At 34.5% G+C, this 19,240-nt stretch overlaps 3 protein-coding genes across 3 annotated transcripts; 1 reads left to right on the top strand and 2 right to left on the bottom strand.

Annotated features, from left to right (window-relative positions):
• Positions 1–6,070: 6,070 nt before the first annotated feature.
• On the bottom strand, positions 6,071–7,052 carry LOC148550647 (uncharacterized). Its single transcript, XM_088493153.1, has 2 exons — positions 6,831–7,052; positions 6,071–6,343 (listed from the first exon to the last, which is right to left on the bottom strand). Exons 1-2 carry the CDS (start codon positions 7,050–7,052, stop codon positions 6,071–6,073), a joined length of 495 nt encoding a protein of 164 aa, XP_088349279.1.
• Positions 7,053–10,675: 3,623 nt separating this feature from the next.
• On the top strand, positions 10,676–15,140 carry LOC107608993 (internal alternative NAD(P)H-ubiquinone oxidoreductase A2, mitochondrial). The gene is made up of 9 exons (XM_016310803.3): positions 10,676–11,369; positions 12,431–12,644; positions 12,758–12,918; positions 13,009–13,074; positions 13,364–13,527; positions 13,945–14,059; positions 14,198–14,377; positions 14,497–14,659; positions 14,768–15,140. Exons 1-8 carry the CDS (start codon positions 10,905–10,907, stop codon positions 14,647–14,649), a joined length of 1,518 nt encoding a protein of 505 aa, XP_016166289.1. The 5' UTR covers positions 10,676–10,904; the 3' UTR covers positions 14,650–14,659; positions 14,768–15,140.
• A 128-nt stretch (positions 15,141–15,268) lies between these two features.
• Positions 15,269–18,362, bottom strand: LOC107608994 (selT-like protein). Its single transcript, XM_016310804.3, has 4 exons — positions 18,098–18,362; positions 17,948–18,027; positions 16,595–16,913; positions 15,269–15,583 (listed from the first exon to the last, which is right to left on the bottom strand). The coding sequence occupies exons 1-4, from the start codon at positions 18,269–18,271 to the stop codon at positions 15,467–15,469; spliced, it is 690 nt and encodes a 229-aa protein (XP_016166290.1). The 5' UTR covers positions 18,272–18,362; the 3' UTR covers positions 15,269–15,466.
• Between the last annotated feature and the right edge of the window lie 878 nt (positions 18,363–19,240).

Genomic DNA, 19,240 nt, shown 5'->3' with positions numbered 1-19,240 from the left:
CGGGCTCTTCGCAACAGATGTACGTTAATCCACAACTTTTTCTTGTTTCGTTGTTATGCGTCTGTTAAAAAACCTTTGGAACACTAACTTGCCATGGTTTTGTCTTGTTCCGCCACAGGATGACATCGAGTTCCCACCTCATATAGTGCATCTATTCAAGTGGTACACTACAACGGATCTTTACTTAATTGTCACTCAAGACAACTGCCTCCACCTGACGCCCAAGAGAGATGGTGGCATGTTCTGGATTAAAGCAGCTGACATAGGGAGGATTCGACGCATGTATAGACGATCTTCTTTGCTAAGTGTTGAGCTGAGGTACGTTGCTTGGGGTGTCTTCTACATGATCGTCAGGGACATAAATCGGAAAGAGGAACCTCCCTGCGTGGTTGACGAGCTGTATGCCTCGAAGGTGTTGCCCGAACACATTGTACACAACCTAGAGTCGAGGTGTGGGGCTTACTTCAACAAAGAGGCCCAACTAAGAGTGTACGAAATAGAAATGTTCCTTAGGGCGCACAGTTCGAGCCAAGAGCACCATCATCTAGATACTGAGCAATCAAAGTAAGAAAACACTATTGCACTATTCTCTGCACTAAATTGTTATGTATCAAATTGTGATGCCTAATTTTTTGAACTTTGCTACAGTGTAAACAAGAGGCAACAAGGTAGGGGGGCTGACGCAGGTCCTAGTAAGCGGCAGCGACCCACAACCTCCCCTGACGCGTCCGTCAACCAGGGATCATCCTAGCGGGCACCTGGATATCTCTAAAAGTTCATATGTTACGTATTTATGGTTAACTATTTTTTGGAATTGTGTTATTTACTCTATAATGCTCTTTTTGAAACATTGTGTGAATGTTGGTATATGTTTGTAAATATTTGAACAGCATCATCTAATCAAGTAAATAGTAATCCACATGAATTATGTGTTTATTCCAATTCTGCATGTTGATAAAATATGTGTTTTCTTTTTTTGGGTCATACATACATTCCTACACACTCACTCACAGACACAAATTTCTGGCTACCACTGCTAGAAATCGAATGTCTCTGTCTTTTTTTTGGGTCATACAAACACACTCACACACACACACACACTAACCCACCACTACTAGGATTTGAACCTGTGTGACTTTATTTTGAGGCAAATACTTTTGCCATTACATTTCTTTACTTTGAGGCAAATAATTTTGATACAAGATATCATTCCTCAGCACATATACTTATGTGTTAATTTGGAAGCCCTGTCGGTTCAGTGTTTAAAGTAAAAAAGAATTTGAAAGTAGGATGTTGATAAAATATTAAAATCTGAATAGGTCCATTATCACTGGCCCGTTGACCTTCAAATTGGGTTTTTTGGGCATACTGTGCATAGTCACACATTTTTTTTACAAAAGCTTTAGGGCCCTTGAACCACAATTAAAACAAAAAAAGATAAACAACCGCAGACACGATGCAGAAAATGTCAATCTACAAGGGTGCTATACAGTTTGTATGGTTACAATAAAAGAAACCTGATTTAGGCAGTTAGTTTCTCTCACAAAAATAATGTGAATGTAAAAGGTTTATCAAAAGCTGCAGAAAAATTCAAACTAAAAGGGTGCTATTGAAGTTGTATGGTAGCAAAAAAAGAAACCTCGTTTAGGCAGTAAGTTTCTCCCAATAAATTCAAAATATGTGAATCTAACAGGTTTAGCAAAGGCTTTAGTGCTAAAACAGAAATGATAAACAACCACATACACCATGCAGCATGTGTCAAACTAAAAGGGTGCTATTTAAGTAGTAGGGTAACAATAAAAGAAACTAGTTATCTCCAGTAAGTTTCTCCCAAAAAATTAAAAAAATTATCCATCCAATTTGTTTAACAAAAGCTTTATAGCTAAAACAAGAATGATAAACAACCACATACACCATGCAGAAAATGGCAAACTAAAATGGTGCTACTCAATGTGTATGGTGTGAGATGATTAATTTGTGACTGACATGGTGTTCTTTAGGATGAGGGGTTCTAATGGTGCGATAAGAGGAAAAATATTGGAAATCAAGTTGATACGTAAACAATGACTCACTAATTTACCTAGATAATGTAAATACACATAGAGACTCAGTTAGCAAGATAAAGTAAAAACACTTTCTGGACACATGGATTTGGTTCGCACGTCTTTCCACTATACAACAAAAAATTGGAGGCTGCTTCTAATTTCAAATTAGATAAACAAAGAATCAGAGAAAAGTAGAATGTTGGAACTCCCACATAATTTATTTGCAAGCATAGCCAAGGCTTTGGTAGACGAGCCAATTTTAATGGTACACAACACCTAGTTCAAACTGGTTACAATAACACCGGTAAACACAATATTCTTCCATTTAAAATTCTCATTGGATGAAACATATGACAACAATTAATAAGTTAGAGAAATTGAAGTTCATTACTTATAAGCAAACCAGAGACTTCAACCAAACAAAAAATACACCAAACATAAACGTACCAAAAACCAAGACTACCAAACGTGCCTCGAGAAAAATGACTAAATTCCAACAAAATTATCTTCCGTTGTTCCGGATGAACTGTTGCAGGAAATCTTCTTGCGAAGTAGTGCCAAAGTTGTAGGAAGATGTATGTGCTTGAATAAATTCTGGCTCCGACGCCTGAGCCAACCAGAAACATGCATACAACACATGCGAAGGCAGAAGGTGTTAGATCAACATCTCTTGTTTCATGTTAGATACTCACTACTGTTAATGGGTTCAGATTCACTATTTGTAGTGGATGCTGCTTTCGGAGAAGAAGTTCCTGTTCAGCAACCTTTCGGAGTTGACATCGATGGGTGGTTTCGTATTGTGGGAGTGTCAAACGGGATCATATGTTTCAAGTTCTCCCGTGGACAAGACGACACAAGACTTCTGGTATGGAATCCAACAACACAACGATCTAGAGAAATTTCGGACCCCACAGGGACCACGATAGATCATATTTCCCAGCATATGGTTTCGGTCATGTCCCAAGCACAGATGCTTTCAACATCATTCATATGTGCAAAAGGGACATAGCTGATGCCTATGTTTTTTTCTCTAGATATTGTTCAAGACGTTCTACATGGTTTCAATGTGTTAATTGTCTTCCTGGTGTAGAAAAAATTGACCCTAACTCTGTTTTTCATAATGGTCATGCATATTGGATTACTGGTACAGGAGATAGTTATGCTACACCCAAGTCTGTTTTATGTTACAGTGTCGAAGATGAATCTTTTAGCGAGGTGTCTATACCTTTAGGTGCAACATATACGGTTAACAATTTACTGACCCACAAGGAGAAAGTTGCACTTCTCGCTCATACACACAATGAATTTGGTTATGTCGCATCAATTTGGCACTTGAATGAGGACGCCGGTGGAAACAAAACATTACAGCAATACTACAGGTTTGCGAGTCGAAGCATCAGGGAAAATCCAATACTATTTGTGGATGATAACCTAATTTTGTTGGTGAACAATTCAAAGGAAAGAGAGTTACTCGTCAATTACAGGTACCGAGAGCTTGTGTTGGCAGAATATGACAATCAACATGGCACTATAAATCTATTGGTGAGGAAAGCATGGCGAGACCCAGGAATGCCACACCCGATCACAGTTAGGTCTACACTGAAATATTTTGAAGGGATCTTTCCGGTTTAGAAATAATTGACATTTAAATCTACTCCAACTAAATGTATTGTGGAACTTTGTTGAACGTCTTTGTTTAGTATTCTGGTTGTTGTTCTTTATGTTTTTACATTTGGTTTATGAAATCCAGTATTAATTGTTATAACATTGGTTAATTCTAAGTTTTTGTTATTTCAGTTAATCTTTTATATGTTTTACATTTGTTTGAAAGGCCCAAAATTAAGACAAATGGTTCTATAACAACTTCATTCTAGCTAATTCGATGTGTCATGTAGTGTTCCTCGTGTATAGGAGATTTATAATGGTGTTATTCTATTTGTAACCATGGTAGTATATAGATTACGTGACAGATATCAGTTAACCAACAAACATTTTACGCGGATATTCAACCAAAAACTGATATTCAAACAAAAAACTACTATTCAAACAAATAATGAGCATGGTAGGTGTAGACAGAGACATGAATGAAATAAATAGTTACCTGGAGAATCTTAGTTTGGCTTAAAATTCCGGAAAAAGTTGGGCTTAACCGGTTTCAAGCCACATGATGCATTAGTCCTCAGCTGAATTATCTACTAATTATTTTGGTTGCTGGCCCAAATTGGCAGCTAGCCTACTTTACTTTTAGAGAGAATAGAACTACCAAAAAATAAATGTTTTTCCAGGTTAGTTCACCGAGCCCAATCCCAACTACATCAGAAAGACTAAATATTCACTTAATTAAAGTAACTAACACTGGGAGAAAAAATATCGATCACATTTACGATTCTACTATAAAACACCTTAATTCCTAACAACAACTCAGCGGGAATGATCATGAATCCACACATGAATACAAAAATCGACCTATAAATCGACATCTTATTCCCTATGTAACACGATTCCACCAAAAATGATGACATATAAACGGGCATGATGATGAAACTACTTGAAATAAGTTAGAAGACAAACTTACATGATGGTCACACATTTCAGGACCACAATTGTAGACACCGCTACTGTCTCGGATGATGGCACAACCAAACCCAGTACATGGTAAGACCTGCAATAAGCCATACACTCATTCAATATTACTATATAAGAAGAAAAACATATCAGCCCAGTACATGGTAAGACCTGAAATAAGCCGTTAGCACCCTATAACAAACTATAACATACTCCAGCTTGCACTCTACCTGCACGGCCACGTCTCTGAAATTATAAACCCATTAGCACTCTCTCTTTGACTTTGACTTACAAAGTAAGAGTAATTAAATAAAGTGTAGGAAGAAGGCAGTAAAGTCAAGCAAATTTAGCAAATAAAGGATTCAGCAATAGTGGCAAGCTCCGGTTATAGAAAAAAACAAATGTTTCATTTTGAGCATTAAACATCATCTGCAAGGGGATAAAGATGATGATCTACTAATTCAATACCTGATGAGTTGAAGCCTTTGAAATCGATGATGGTAACAGACAGGCTAGCTTATTTAAAGCATCATAGCTGGTCCCAATTGCTTTACAACAGTCTATGACATACACCACACCATCTATGGTGATGCTACTCTCGGCAAAATTTGTTGCTAGGACAATTTTTCTACAATGCGAAAATAACAATCATCAAAATTACAAAACCTGAGAGTTAATAATAAATGGCAATCCAGTTTTTGCTGAACAAATGACGTATATTAGAACCAAGTAGTGGCCAATCATCATGGTTAGATAAACTAGCAGTGTTAACATTTATTTAGGTTCAAGGGATTAGGAATTTGAAAACCTATGCAGGAAAATTTCGGAAAGGAAAGCAACTAAACTTGACTAACAAGTTGCAATTCACCCATTTTCCCAAGCCTAACATAAAATTCTGGTTTAGTTTCAGCTTCTTCATTCTCTCATATGTCCATATTTATGCTGCACACTAGTATATTAGAAGAAAAACAGATCGTGTCAATTATCTATTGTGGTGGCAGCATGATTTGTCATGGAAGTCACCAAATCATCAGTCTATATAGTCATGCCATTCTCCTTCCTACTCTTACAGAATTGTTGAACATTGAGTTATAACATGACTGCAATATTCAGCATTCATGTCACTAAAAAAAAGGTTGTTTCTTTCTGGTATTCGGACTGACTTACTACAACATATTAGCCTTCATATGCTATTGAAATTGGTAGGGCACTTCGATAACTCACTCACAAAAATATATAACATAAAATGTATATGTATGTATAGGTAAAACAAGAACATGTAACTAGAAACATAATCAACTTCCAACCATGTTGCCCATATAAAAAAAAGTCATCGATAATTTTTCCTTTAAAAGCTTCAAGCAATTGTGTGTCTACATTCTAGTAGAAAAATTCAGATAGAAGGCAATTATTCTTAAGTTTCTGAACCTAATAGAGGTGCTTCAGGTTCTGGTTTTCATTTAATCATTAGACTTTGTTGATGAAGCCTCCATCTCTCTTGTAGCTGCTTCTCTAGTCTTCTTCCTCAACTCTGCTTCTCTACTTTTCTTGTTCAGCAGCTTCTCTATGTTTACTATTCTTTCCTCTACATGTGCTATCAGGTTATCCATTCCCAGATGTTCTTCAACATGATTCCGCTTCCCATCACCCGATCCCCTTGTAGCCTCCCCCGCTCTGACCCTTACAATGTGGTCATCAACCCAGAGAAAGAATTTGCATTGTGCTTTTATCACCTAAATCAAATAGAATACAATGAATGTATGGTGGTACAAAACACTCCAATTCAATCTAATCCACATATGTGACTGTAATTAATCCCTAAAGGTTAAATATTAAAAATCCTTTCAAATTTTAAAGCCATTTTTTATATCAGATCAGGTTCCATGTGAATTCATGTCAAAATCAACATTTTTAATCTAGGTACATCTGTTTTTAATAAATCAACTTTTTTCCAGTTCTCGATCATTCTTCAAAATTAACCAGCATCAATATCAAATCATATGGAATATCAACCCATTTTAACAGCATATCGCTTATAAAATCAAATCATTTTCATAACCAATAGGCATGCCATTCCAAACAATTCAAAATCACATTCACAACAACTTGAGCTAGGGAAAATAACCAAAATCTATATTCTAAACCTCCATTCCAAAAATTCAAAATCAACCCAATTTTAGCATAAACTTAGTGATCATACATAAAGAATTGGGTCCTTACCTTTAACAATGGGCATCCAAAAAATAGCCTATTCGGATTGGTGTCTGTCTTTGACATGTAACAGATGGCATATTTTTCACAGAAGCATTTTAGGGCCACACCATCTTTTACATTCCCAGGTTGCAGCGAACTTGAACTTGCATATCCAGCTATCAGTTCCTGTTCTCCGCCTACTTCGCCTCTGCCTCGTCTCGTGTTTGAGGAGCATGCATCACTGGCCATCAATCTGATTAACATTAAACACCACCATGAACAACTATTATCAACTATTGCATTCAAAATTGAAACAATCTGCTTCGATCAACGGTGATTATAGAAAGTGAAAATCAAAACAAATCACACAAAATTGGTTGTCAAAATCGACAACAAAAACAAACGAATTACCTAGAAGAAGAAGCAGCAGGCCTTACAATGGTTTTTCGAGAGGGTTTTGCACGTCGATCGCCGGAACCGTTCCCGGAAAGGGGATGAGTTACGTTCTTCGACGGTTTCGGAAATACTTCACTCTGCCTGTGAATCACAGAATAGGACACCCGCGTAACCCTAGACAAATAAGCAGTAGGCAGGGTCTTCGACGGGGTTCGGGCAAATCTGTCAATAAAGATGAGTCACCAAAGAAATCAGAGGAATGAGGTAGAACAAGAGGCTGTGGACATTAAAGCGGTATTTGGGGGAAGGTTTTGTGAGTGGGTCGCCGGAACAATCAAACGCTTCACCTACAGGAACAGGTCGAGGAGCAGCGTGATAGAAGAGGAAGCTCTGGACATTACACGGGTATTTGGGGAAGGTTTTGCGAGTGGGTCGCCGGAAAAATTAAACCCATCACCTATAGGAAGGGTAGAAGAAGCAGTGGACATTATAGAGATATTTGGGGAAGATTTTGCGAGTGGGTAGCCAGAAAAATCAAACCCATCACCTATAGGAAGGGTAGAAGAAGCAGTGAGATAGTAGAAGAAGAAGCAGTGAACATTATAGGGGTATTTAGAGAAGGTTTTGCGAGTGGGTCGCCGGAAAAATCACACCCATCACCTACAGGAAGGGTAGAAAAGAAGGAGCAGTGGAAAGAAGCGTAGAAGAAGCAGTGAGGTTGAAGAAGAAGCAGTTCATTCGAAGTGTATTTTGAGAGGTAGAAGAAGAAGAAGAAGCTGTACACATTCAAATGGTATTTGGGGAAGATTTTGATTTCTTTGGTATTTAGAAAGGGATTTATAAAATCAACTATTTGCACATTGCACACAATATGAATACCTTATGTGGTATAATGTAAATACTATAAAATACAATGTAGTGTAAACACATTTATTGAATCAATTAATGCAAGGTTAAAAATTTTACTTGATCAATGGCTGAGATGAAGACACATATGCATAGATAATTTACCCACAAAATTAGCATGAGTTTAGAAAAAATCACCTTATTTATATACTCAATATAAAAATAAATTATTTTTATTATATAATATTACGTAATTAAAATATAAATATAAAATTATTTTACACTATAAAAATAAATTAACACTATTAAGACTTAAGAGTATACACTCTTAGTTGATGATAAAAGTAGAGTAAAATTTAAATTTATCCAAACTAAACGTATCGATTTTTCTTTCTCATTCTAATTTAAAGTATGCTTATTGTATTTGTATGCATCCAAATATTTTTTTTGGGGAGCACGTAGCAGTGACGTGCCAAAACCAGTCGGTCTAATGATGCCACCATTTGTTTCTTCGCTCAGATGACATATTGATATTTGTATTACCTGCTACTAATTTTTCTTGTCCGTGGTGCCAAGTGCCAACATTTTTCAGCTATTGAACGACGTGAAATTTACAAATGTAAGGCATATACAAAACAGGTCATGTTTTCAAATACTCTGGTAGAGGCAAGAGAGATTTTGTTTTAATTATTTCTATATCTTTTCTTTCTTTTTTTTGAAAAAAAAAAACTTGATTATATAATAAAATAATTTATTTTCGAATATACTAGTTATATACTTCGTTTCATATTTTGTATTACACATACAAATTTTTTACTTAACTAACGTCCTAAAAATTCCAACATCAATCAAATTTCATCCGTTATAAATTTAAACTCCACAAACTTAAAATACAATTTTAAATATATTAACAATCCTCGTCTATGATACACACAGGATATGACACGACATAAGAGGACACATAAATTTAAATTTTATAGGATACAAAAATATGATATATATAAAATATAAATTTTTTAATGTTTTTTTAATTATATAAAATATTTAAAATATTTTTTGTTTTATTAATTAATAATATATACTATTTTTAAATTTATTTTAAAAATATATATTAAAAATAAGATTAGATACACAACATACTAATACGTGAAGATATTTAATTATATCCAAACATATTTAAAAAAGATTTTTATTTTTTATTAAAATATAATTTAACATAAAAAATACGTGTGTCAAACAAATATCGAAAATTATCGCATATTTAACATGCAAATACAACAAATTAAAGAGCTGTCCATGCTGATGATGCTCATATATGAGCTCAATTGCTTCAAAATATATATTTTCTTAAATCTCACATTTGAAACAATCGAAAATTTTAAAAAGACAACACATACAGAAAATGAATCCAATATAAGAAATTGAAAAATATGTTGTTGACTTCCTTTTAGTAACTTCGATAGTGAAAATCTTGGAAATAAGAGTAGCAAAGGAATAAAAAAAGGGTAACAAATGAAGCAAATGATATTTTAAAGGTTAATAGTTAAATTAGTTTTAGAAAAATAATTCGTTTTTCAAATTTAAATTATTAATTAAATTAATTATTTAAAAATTATAAATTAATTATTTTTATTTTTTAATTATTTAATTAATATTTTTGTTAATAATTGATAAAATAGAAGTATGAAACGTTAATTCATATTATATATGACACCTAACATATTCAATTAAATGTTGAACAAATATATTTATAAAAAATTATCAATGGGTTAAATTAGGACTAAGGTTTATATAATTGAAAAATTAGACTAAATTAATAGATTTTAATAAACATATTTGTTTAGCATCTAATTAGATATGATATATATTATGTATACTATCGGTTAATATTTTACTTTATCAATCATTGATAAAAATTATTAAGAAGTGACAAAAAAACAAAAATAATTAATTTATAATTTCTAAAAATCTAATTTAATTGATAAACAAATTTAGAAAATGACTTATTTTTCAGAAATTAATTTAACCATTAATTCTATATTTTTAAAAGTGTAAGTTGTAAAAATATTTAGTGAAAATTTAAAACCATTATAAAAATATTATTATACTAAACTTATACTAAAATTAGTCACTAAAATTAGTTATTAATATAAAAAATATATTAAAATATAAAATATATATTAAAAATTAGTTATACACATATATTTATATATAAATATACGTAAAAACTTATATGCACATAAAAATAACTGCATGTAAATTTTTAAGGGATTAATTTTTAGGTGAAAACTCAGGTGCAGTGAACTTCACGTGAAGTTGATATCTGAGAGTCGTTGGATAATTTAACTGATTTGACTAAATTTTCATCTAACGACTCTCAGATATCAACTTCACATAAAGTCGATTTCAGCTGAGTTTTCACCTAATTTTTAATATATACATAGTATTTTGATAAAAATAACCTCCCAAATGAGTGAAAATTATAAATTTTTGACGAATTTGATTGATGTTAGAAGAAAATCTGAAAGAGTAATTTGACTAAAAGAAAATTTGAAAGATTAATTTAACTAATATATAAAATTTAACTAACCAATTTAATTATTTAACCAAAATTTTGTTTCACAAATAATAATGGATGCCTTGGGACGATGCTGTGTATCAATGTATGTAATCAATCAAGTGTAGCATCCTTTCTCGAGCGTCAAACAAAACAACCCGCCAACCGCGCTCTCTCTCTCATCTCACAAAACAGAAGTCAAAGTCTGAAACCCCCACTTTTCTGGAATTTCTTCGCTCTTCTTTCTCCTTCTTCTTTAATTCTCTCGTCTCCCTCCCTCCCTTCAAACAAAATCACAAACCATGTCCGTATTCCGCAACCTCTCCAGAATTTCCCAATATTCATATTCATCAAAACCCCACACACTTAACACAATAGTAACTAACCGTTTCCATGCACCTCTCTCCACCTTCCTCTCTCACTTCGCCACTGCCACCGCTACTAACACCCACACCGACTACCTTGCCCCTCATGTGGGCCTGGGGCCCACCAAGGCCCACGAGAAGTCCCGTGTGGTGGTTCTGGGCACGGGTTGGGCCGGTAGCCGGCTGATGAAGGGCCTTGACCCTAACATCTATGACATTGTTTGCGTGTCCCCGAGGAATCACATGGTGTTCACGCCTCTATTGGCGTCAACGTGCGTTGGAACGCTTGAATTCAGATCTGTTGCTGAACCCATTGCTAGGATCCAGCCCGCCATTTCCAGAGAGCCCGGTTCTTACTTCTTCCTTGCCAATTGTACTTCCATTGATACTGATCACCATGTGGTATGTGCAATTCTATGTTAATTGTTCATGATTATATTGTATATATGAGATATGAGATTAGTAACTTTTAGGATTTTGAGCTGGTTAATGATTTATAAATAGAAAGTTTGTATTCGTACTTGGAAGAATAAATAATTTCTATGCCTTTATTATATTGAAAGTTTAAATATCACTATAATGGTAACCTTAACCAACTGGTTAAACGAGACCTCAATTTTTATCCAATAAAATTGTAAGTGAGGGAAACAAAACTGGTTCAGTTCAATATGTTCATAATTGTGTATTGGATTAATTTTTTTTTTTTTCACTTACACGACCAATAAACTGTAGGAAACTGACAAATCATAGTGGATAACTATTATTATGATCGGTAATTGGGTAGTTATCTATGTGGATATTGCAATTTCGTTAGTCGATCATGCTTACAAAGTAATTCCTGTGTCAATATTAAGTTTCGAAACTTAATTTGTTATTCCCATTGATGTGGGTTCAAATTCCTCTAAAGACATTCAATCCTAGTTGGTAGGGAACTCTACATAGGGAGGTTTTCTATTGATTATGGGTAGTTGGTGAGTCTTGATGGCTTTGAACTAGCTCAGTTCAGAGAGATATAAATTTGATATGTGTAGACTGTAGAGCTCAGTAAATACCCCCTACCTCTACTTGCTAGATCTTGATTTTCATTACAAAAAAAGAAAAAGAAATTCTTGTGTTCATGATAAGTTCGATCTTGGGGGTGTGCATAGAAGTCAGTATGCCAGAGCCACCTTCTCAGTCAATTTAGCAAATTTAAGTTTGAGAGGATCGATTCTCAAGATTCATATGGATACATGGTGAGGAATACAAGAAAAGGAGGATGTTTTGAAGATCTCATTAGATCAATGATAAGTTCCTGAAGAATATGAATTGTAATAGTTACTTTCTTAGTTGAATTTCCAATACTATGTTCTCACTGTTACTTCCCCTTCTCCTCAAACAAAAGGGTATGATGTTAGGTTAGTTGAAACATTGGTTCTAACAGTAAGGCTTACGTTGATAGAATCTAATTTGTGGTTCTGAAGGTGCATTGCGAGACTGTAACTGAAGGAGAGGAAACATTAGACCCTTGGAAGTTTACAATTTCATATGATAAGCTAGTAATTGCATTAGGAGCACAACCCACTACTTTTGGAATTCATGGAGTCTATGAGCATGCAATTTTTCTTCGTGAAGTTTACCATGCACAGGAAATCCGTCGCAAGTTGCTCCTGAACTTGATGTTGTCAGATGTTCCAGGTTTGCCATAATCTTACAATACTAGCCTTAAGACGAAGTCATTTGACATTTGACAAAAACAAAAAAAAAAGTTTGTATACATCATATGTAATTTGCACTTGATTTGGATGCAGGGATCGGAAAAGAGGAAAAACAAAGGCTTTTGCATTGTGTGGTTGTGGGAGGTGGTCCGACTGGGGTTGAATTCAGTGGTGAACTCAGTGATTTCATCATGAGAGATGTCCGACAGAGATATGCCCACGTGAAGGATTATATCCATGTTACTTTAATTGAGGTATGCTTATAGCATTAGATATGTGATATCACTGTTCTATGTATTTGGAGGTAATTGTTGATGTTAACCAAGTTATTTATGCTTTTAAAGGCAAATGAGATATTGTCTTCCTTTGATGACCGACTTAGGCGCTATGCTACCAAACAGTTGACAAAGGTGAGCTCCTCTCTATTGTTTGAAAATGTTCTTGTTTATATTCAAAACTCTGATATTCCATTTCTTTCTAAGAGGGAAAAAAAAAAAACAAAAACAAAAAATCTGTGGTAGACTACCAAAAGGCCTTTATAATTGCTTCTAGCAGAGCATTTGGAATTTTTCACATAACAGATGGACCCATTAGATAAGTATCAATCAGTATGCTGAAAATTGATTGACATTTGACAGGCTAGATATCAAATTTTTCGGTATTAGTTTTATTGTCTACTAATATTGAAGTTTCTATCAGTCAGGGGTTCGTCTTGTTCGTGGCATTGTAAAAGATGTTCAAGAGAAGAAGATCATCCTTAATGATGGTACTGAGGTTCCATATGGGTTGCTTGTATGGTCTACTGGTGTTGGTCCATCACCTATTGTTCGCTCTTTGGATCTCCCTAAATCCCCTGGTGGAAGGTTTGTTCTTGTTAGTGGCTACGCCGCATTGTTGCATTATATATATTTAGTACCTTGACCTGTCATATCAGAAAGTAGGACAAGTTTGTCAAAGAAAAATTACTTTTCAAAATTATACAAGAACTAAGCCTTATCGTACTAGATGTAGTCGACTAAACAGATCAAATGATACTTAAGTGCACTATCAGTGTTTAAACCATCTATATGTAAATCTCTTCTACTATTTTCCTTTAAAGTCTCTCTGTTAGCTATAATAGTATTATCCGAAGAGTATGTGTTGTGAGCTTTAATTTTGGATGGGAAGGAAGGAGATTGAAGTCTCTTTATTCTCAAAACCTTCCCTATCATCTCTTCCTCTCCAAAACTAACTTGGAAACATACCCTAAAGGAAATTCTGAAAATCTTTTCTGTTCCCAGGATTGGCATTGATGAGTGGCTCCGCGTTCCTTCAGTGCAAGATGTGTTTGCAATAGGTGACTGCAGTGGATTTGTAGAAAGTACTGGAAGACCTGTACTTCCAGCTTTAGCCCAAGTAAGTGATGTTTGGCTCAATAGTGTCTTGCACATTTCATTGTGGATATCTTCCATTTATTTCTGTTGTGCTATTCCTTTATTTGTTCTCTTCCTAAAATTCGTTGGCAATTTGATGTATTCTTACCTAATTCCTTAGGTAGCAGAGAGGCAAGGTAAATATTTAGCAGCCTTATTAAACAAAATAGGTAGAGCCAATGGAAGCCGCGCAAATAGCATCAAAGACATGGATTTCGGTGATCCATTTGTTTACAAGCACCTTGGAAGCATGGCTACCATTGGCAGTTACAAGGCTCTTGTGGACCTTAGACAGAGCAAGGTGTTCTTTTTTTTCTTTTTTCTTATTTATATATTTACTTTAATCATTGTTGTTCCTTTTTCTTTTCTTGTGCTCTAGAAACTTAAATGTAGTGCTTTTCAATTGTGTATCTTCTACAGGAAGCAAAAGGGTTATCTCTTGCAGGGTTTCTCAGTTGGTTTGTTTGGCGTTCTGCATATCTGACACGCGTTGTCAGTTGGAGGAACAGATTCTATGTAGCTATCAACTGGGCTACAACATTTGTGTTTGGTCGTGATATAAGCAGAATATAGGATTTTTGAGGTAAGGTACTTCCAGCATGATTGGTAGTTGAGCCTCACCCTCTTCAGATACACTTGTAATGTTAGCAGGACCTGATTATGGTAATTTTCTCTATTGACTGCTTTGCAGGTTATTTTTAAAGCAATAAGGTGAATTTGAGTTTGGTGGAGATATCTCAAAAACCATGGAAAGTTTTGGAGGATGTACTAGGAAAGCGGGAAAGCCATTCAGTCTTGTGGATAGGAAGGAACTGTACTAATTCATAGAAATGTGCACGTCATGATTCAATTCTATAAATAATTCAACGTTTCATGTTTATAAACGGTACCAAATGTATGATCACAATAATACTATCTGTCAATAGATAATAGATTATTTCCGGTGAAAATGTTTCACAAGTCAATTCTTGTGTCTCTCCCACTACAGTTGCACTTGGATAAGTGTTTAGCATCTCAAATGTTATGACATTTAATGAATTTGATAAAACCTGAATTTAATCTACTTATTTTTTTTCAACATAGATTAATATTTGCCTGAATTACCTATTAACTATTCACAGTAGCTGAAAATATAACAAGCTCTCAGAATGTCTCAATTTTAGAATGGATGTGCAAGTTGCACCAATAAGAAGCTTAAATTCCTGGACTCTTCTCAGCATTACTTGGTCATTTCAGTATAGAGTTCACATTCTAGTTTTTAAACAACTAAAGACATTGTAACAAAATATTCCTATGATATCTATACACCAACCTCTACTTTACAAAGCAGAGGCAGGTCCAGTTCCATCATTTGTGCTCTGTATTCTAACTTTAACAAAATGTAGATGACCTATGGCCACAATTCTGGCACACCATCTGCAAGTCTAGAATTAGCCATCTTTTTGGTAATCAGATTTTTCAACTCTATTTCTCCGGGAAACCTTCCTTCTTTCAGTTTGGAGAACACCTTCAAAAGAAACAAAGATTTAGAACAGGTTATGAAGAATTAAAAAGCATTGAAGATGACACATGTTACCATCCAAAAGGATACATAGGGAGGCAAAGTTTGACCAAGAAGAATTTTTCTAATTGATGAGAATACATCCTTGTTTTCATAATTAATTTACCAGTGTCCCATTTGTTAGGGGTTATACAAGTAAACCCTATAAGAATTAGAGGAAGCAACTTGAATAACCCAATCATTGATATCAAGAAATATCAATGAAACAACACTTAGAAGAATAGTTCATCACCCTAAGGTATACCCCAGTACCCAACATCAATAATCACAAATTACAAAATTGAAAATGATGGAACACAAGAATCCTAATAAAGAAAATATTATGTTGCAAAACGAAATGCCTGATAAGTTGAAAGTTCAACACAAGGTGGGAAACCTCTCCCCCAATTACTAGAGAGAAAAAATGCGAACAATCATAAAATAGATACTGCAAACTACGAAGGTTGCTATAAGCATTTCACTGAATAACAATTATTGTGGCATAACTGACAGAAATGTTTTTTTTTTATAAGTTATTGATGGAAGATACTCCCCGATGCCCCCAACTCTAAATCTGCTAACTCTCCAGAAAATCATAATCTAGTTTTACATTGTCATACATAAAGTTATACAATCCAAATGCATTCAACAGAAGACACGGAGTTTCCATGAATAAAGAATGATAAGTTGCAAATTTTTGTACAAAAATAATGATAGGGCTAGCAAGATATAAGTTAGTAGCTATAAGTTTCCCAATGGGGACTCTCCTAACAGTGAAAATCATAATAAATAATATAATAAATATTAGAACTAGTCATAGTATTAGCCAATCGAATATGACTGACGTGTGCTAAAACAGTTAAAAGTCATGAGGAGAGTTGCATTTGCCACAGTGAATGATCAGAACTTCCTATAGTGAAGAAATACATAATAGAAGTTACGGGGAAAATAGATCATAAAAAGAAGTAAGGCACCAACCAGTTCACCATTGAAGTAAACTTCAAATGCCCCGGAGCTGTGTAAAAATGACTGCAGGGCATTCCCAAGAAGCCAGGTACTTGCAACAGTTCCAAACTTATTTGCACGCAAGTTATAATACCAAGGAGGGGGTGCAACAAAACCCAACATTGGAAAAATCTGTTCTCCTGCTACTACGATCCCTATGACACCAATTTGAACAACTGGGACTACCTTGCTTAGCAGACGCTTTGGGAGAGGTGGGGGATAATTTGCAAGAATAAACTCAGTACCAGGAAAAGCAATCTCCAACATATTCTTCATAGCTACTGCTTTTCCCCTGCACAAAAACACAATGTCCCATTCATACCAATTACCCTATTCTAAGCACAACCATGTCTAACAAACAAAAGTAATGAACTAAATACTAAGGGTGAAAACTTAAAGGCATAAAAAGGAATGATATCTAGTAACTCCTGTTGGTGAGCTATTTTTATGCACACCTCAATAGTATGTCACCACAAATAATGAAAAAGGAATTGGACTTCAATTTAAGAGATTCGAAATCAAGCAAGTGTGAAATGTGTAATAGATGGCCAGAAAAGATTGAAGATCTGGAGCTTGAAGTGTAATGAAGTTCAGCTAGCTTGGTTTTAGGCTTTTGAGTTTTGAGGGATATCAATATTACTATCCTATTGCAAAATATTTACGATGGAATTCTCTAAATATGATGGAAAAAAAAAAGACTCAAAAGAATCTAAGGTCCGGTCCTTTTTCTTAAAATTTTGTAGAGTTTTCCAACGAGTGCTCTAAGGAGCCAAAAGTGGAAAATCTTGTATAGAAAATTAAAATCTCTAAGTTTCCAATACATTAATTCTCTTCAAATTTTCTCCACTTTTGGCACCTTTGCCACTCTAGCAAAATACAAAATTTTACTAGAATTACAGAATATACCAACTAAAGTTTTGTTCCTTCTACCTGCTCTAATATGTTGATAAATTCAAGAACCTACAAACTAGAAATTCATCTCGAACAAATAAGAAAAATTTTCCAACGACAACCTAATTCTCCAGAAATCACTATTTAGATGAACTGGCTCTCAGCAATGTTTTATATCGATAACATCTTCATACTGATACATAAACCCGAAATAAAAGAAAGAAAAAAATAAAAAATAAAAACACAAAGGGAAGATGCTTGAGATAATTAGTCAGAAAGCATTCCTAATTGCTAGCTAACTAAATTAGATAGATAGGAACTAATAAATAATAATAGCGATGGAAGCAACAGTAAGAAAATGAAAATTAGAAAAAAAAAAAAAAAAAGAAAATTTAGAAAAATTGAGACAAGAAGATTAAGGGAGAGTTTATAGACCTATAGGAGCAAGAGGAGCAGTAATTGATCGTAACGGTGTTGCCAAGTCCAACACCTCCAACAATAGTAGTCTCCGGTTTCTGAAATCATTGTATATTAGAAGCAATGAAGAGAATTGAATTGAATTGACAGAATTGAAATAATAGATACCTCGGATGAGGGCTCTACAGTTGCAGGGTCAATCGCTGGTCGGTGGTGGTGGTGGTGGTGAGAGGGCTTCGAAGAGAGTGGCGGCGACGGCGGAGAAGAAATGAATAGGGATAAGAGGTCGGAACAGAAGAGGAAGAGTGGCAATCCCAGAAGCAGAAGCTGAGCGCGATCCATCGTTGAAAACTGGAAACCAAAGAGAGCAACGTCCTTCGCTCTTCGCGCTCTCAGTCTCGCACTCTGTTATTAGCTGAGATGGATTTAACCAAGTTTATTCTTTTTATTGACTATTTAAATACTTAATGTGAAGAGTAATTTTTTAGTTAATGTGAAATTTTTGGATTTAAATTTTTTAAATTTTAAATTTAATTTTAGAGAATAAAGCATAATTTATTATTATTTATTTTATAAGTGGGATCAAAAGAATATATAAGAAAGAAAATTTTTAATGATACAAAATTTTATTTTATTCTTTAAAGTAAAAATCTAAAATTTAGAGGATTCAAATTCAAAATTTTTTATTTTATTGATACTTATGTTAAGTTTTTTTTTTTTTTTTTTACGATAAATTTATTGGCTTTGTGTGATATTTTCTGTTATTTCTTTTCTTTTTTTCTTTTTTTTAAGGCCATGCTACACATATAAGTCTTTTTGGCTTATAAGTCCTACAAGTTGGCCAAGCTCAATAAAACACACGCGCATTAAAACTCCCCATACTCGAGCGTAGATACACGCGCGTTACTCAACCGTTTCATGTTTCCAAAACGCGCTACTCACCATTATAAACGACTCTTCCTCTTCATCCTCAATCAAAACCCTAACCCTCGAGATTCAAGCCTCGTTCGAAACCAACTGCAATTGTGAAGAAATTGTCAAACTCCTCGTGAAAACTAGAAGAAATCAAGAAGAAAACATCTAAATCTCCATCAAAAAATACCAAAAAGAACGAAGAAACATTATTGAAGGTATTGTTTCAATATTCTTCTAGGTTTTTCAGATTTCTATTTCTCATTTCGAAAACAAAGCATTATCGTCGTATTTCTCTCTCTCTTTCACTATTCTTGATTTAGGTTTGATATTACGGTTCTGATGAAACAGTTTAAGTCGTTTACGCTGTTTTACATACTTCTAGTGAATGGTTTAACG

The sequence above is a fragment of the Arachis ipaensis genome, chromosome B7 (genome assembly GCF_059453495.1).
Source record: "Arachis ipaensis isolate K30076 ecotype BB chromosome B7, ASM5945349v1, whole genome shotgun sequence".
NCBI lineage: Eukaryota > Viridiplantae > Streptophyta > Magnoliopsida > Fabales > Fabaceae > Arachis > Arachis ipaensis.
The sequence above is the reverse complement of the archived record's forward strand: the minus strand, read 5'-3'. Positions and strand labels throughout refer to the sequence as shown.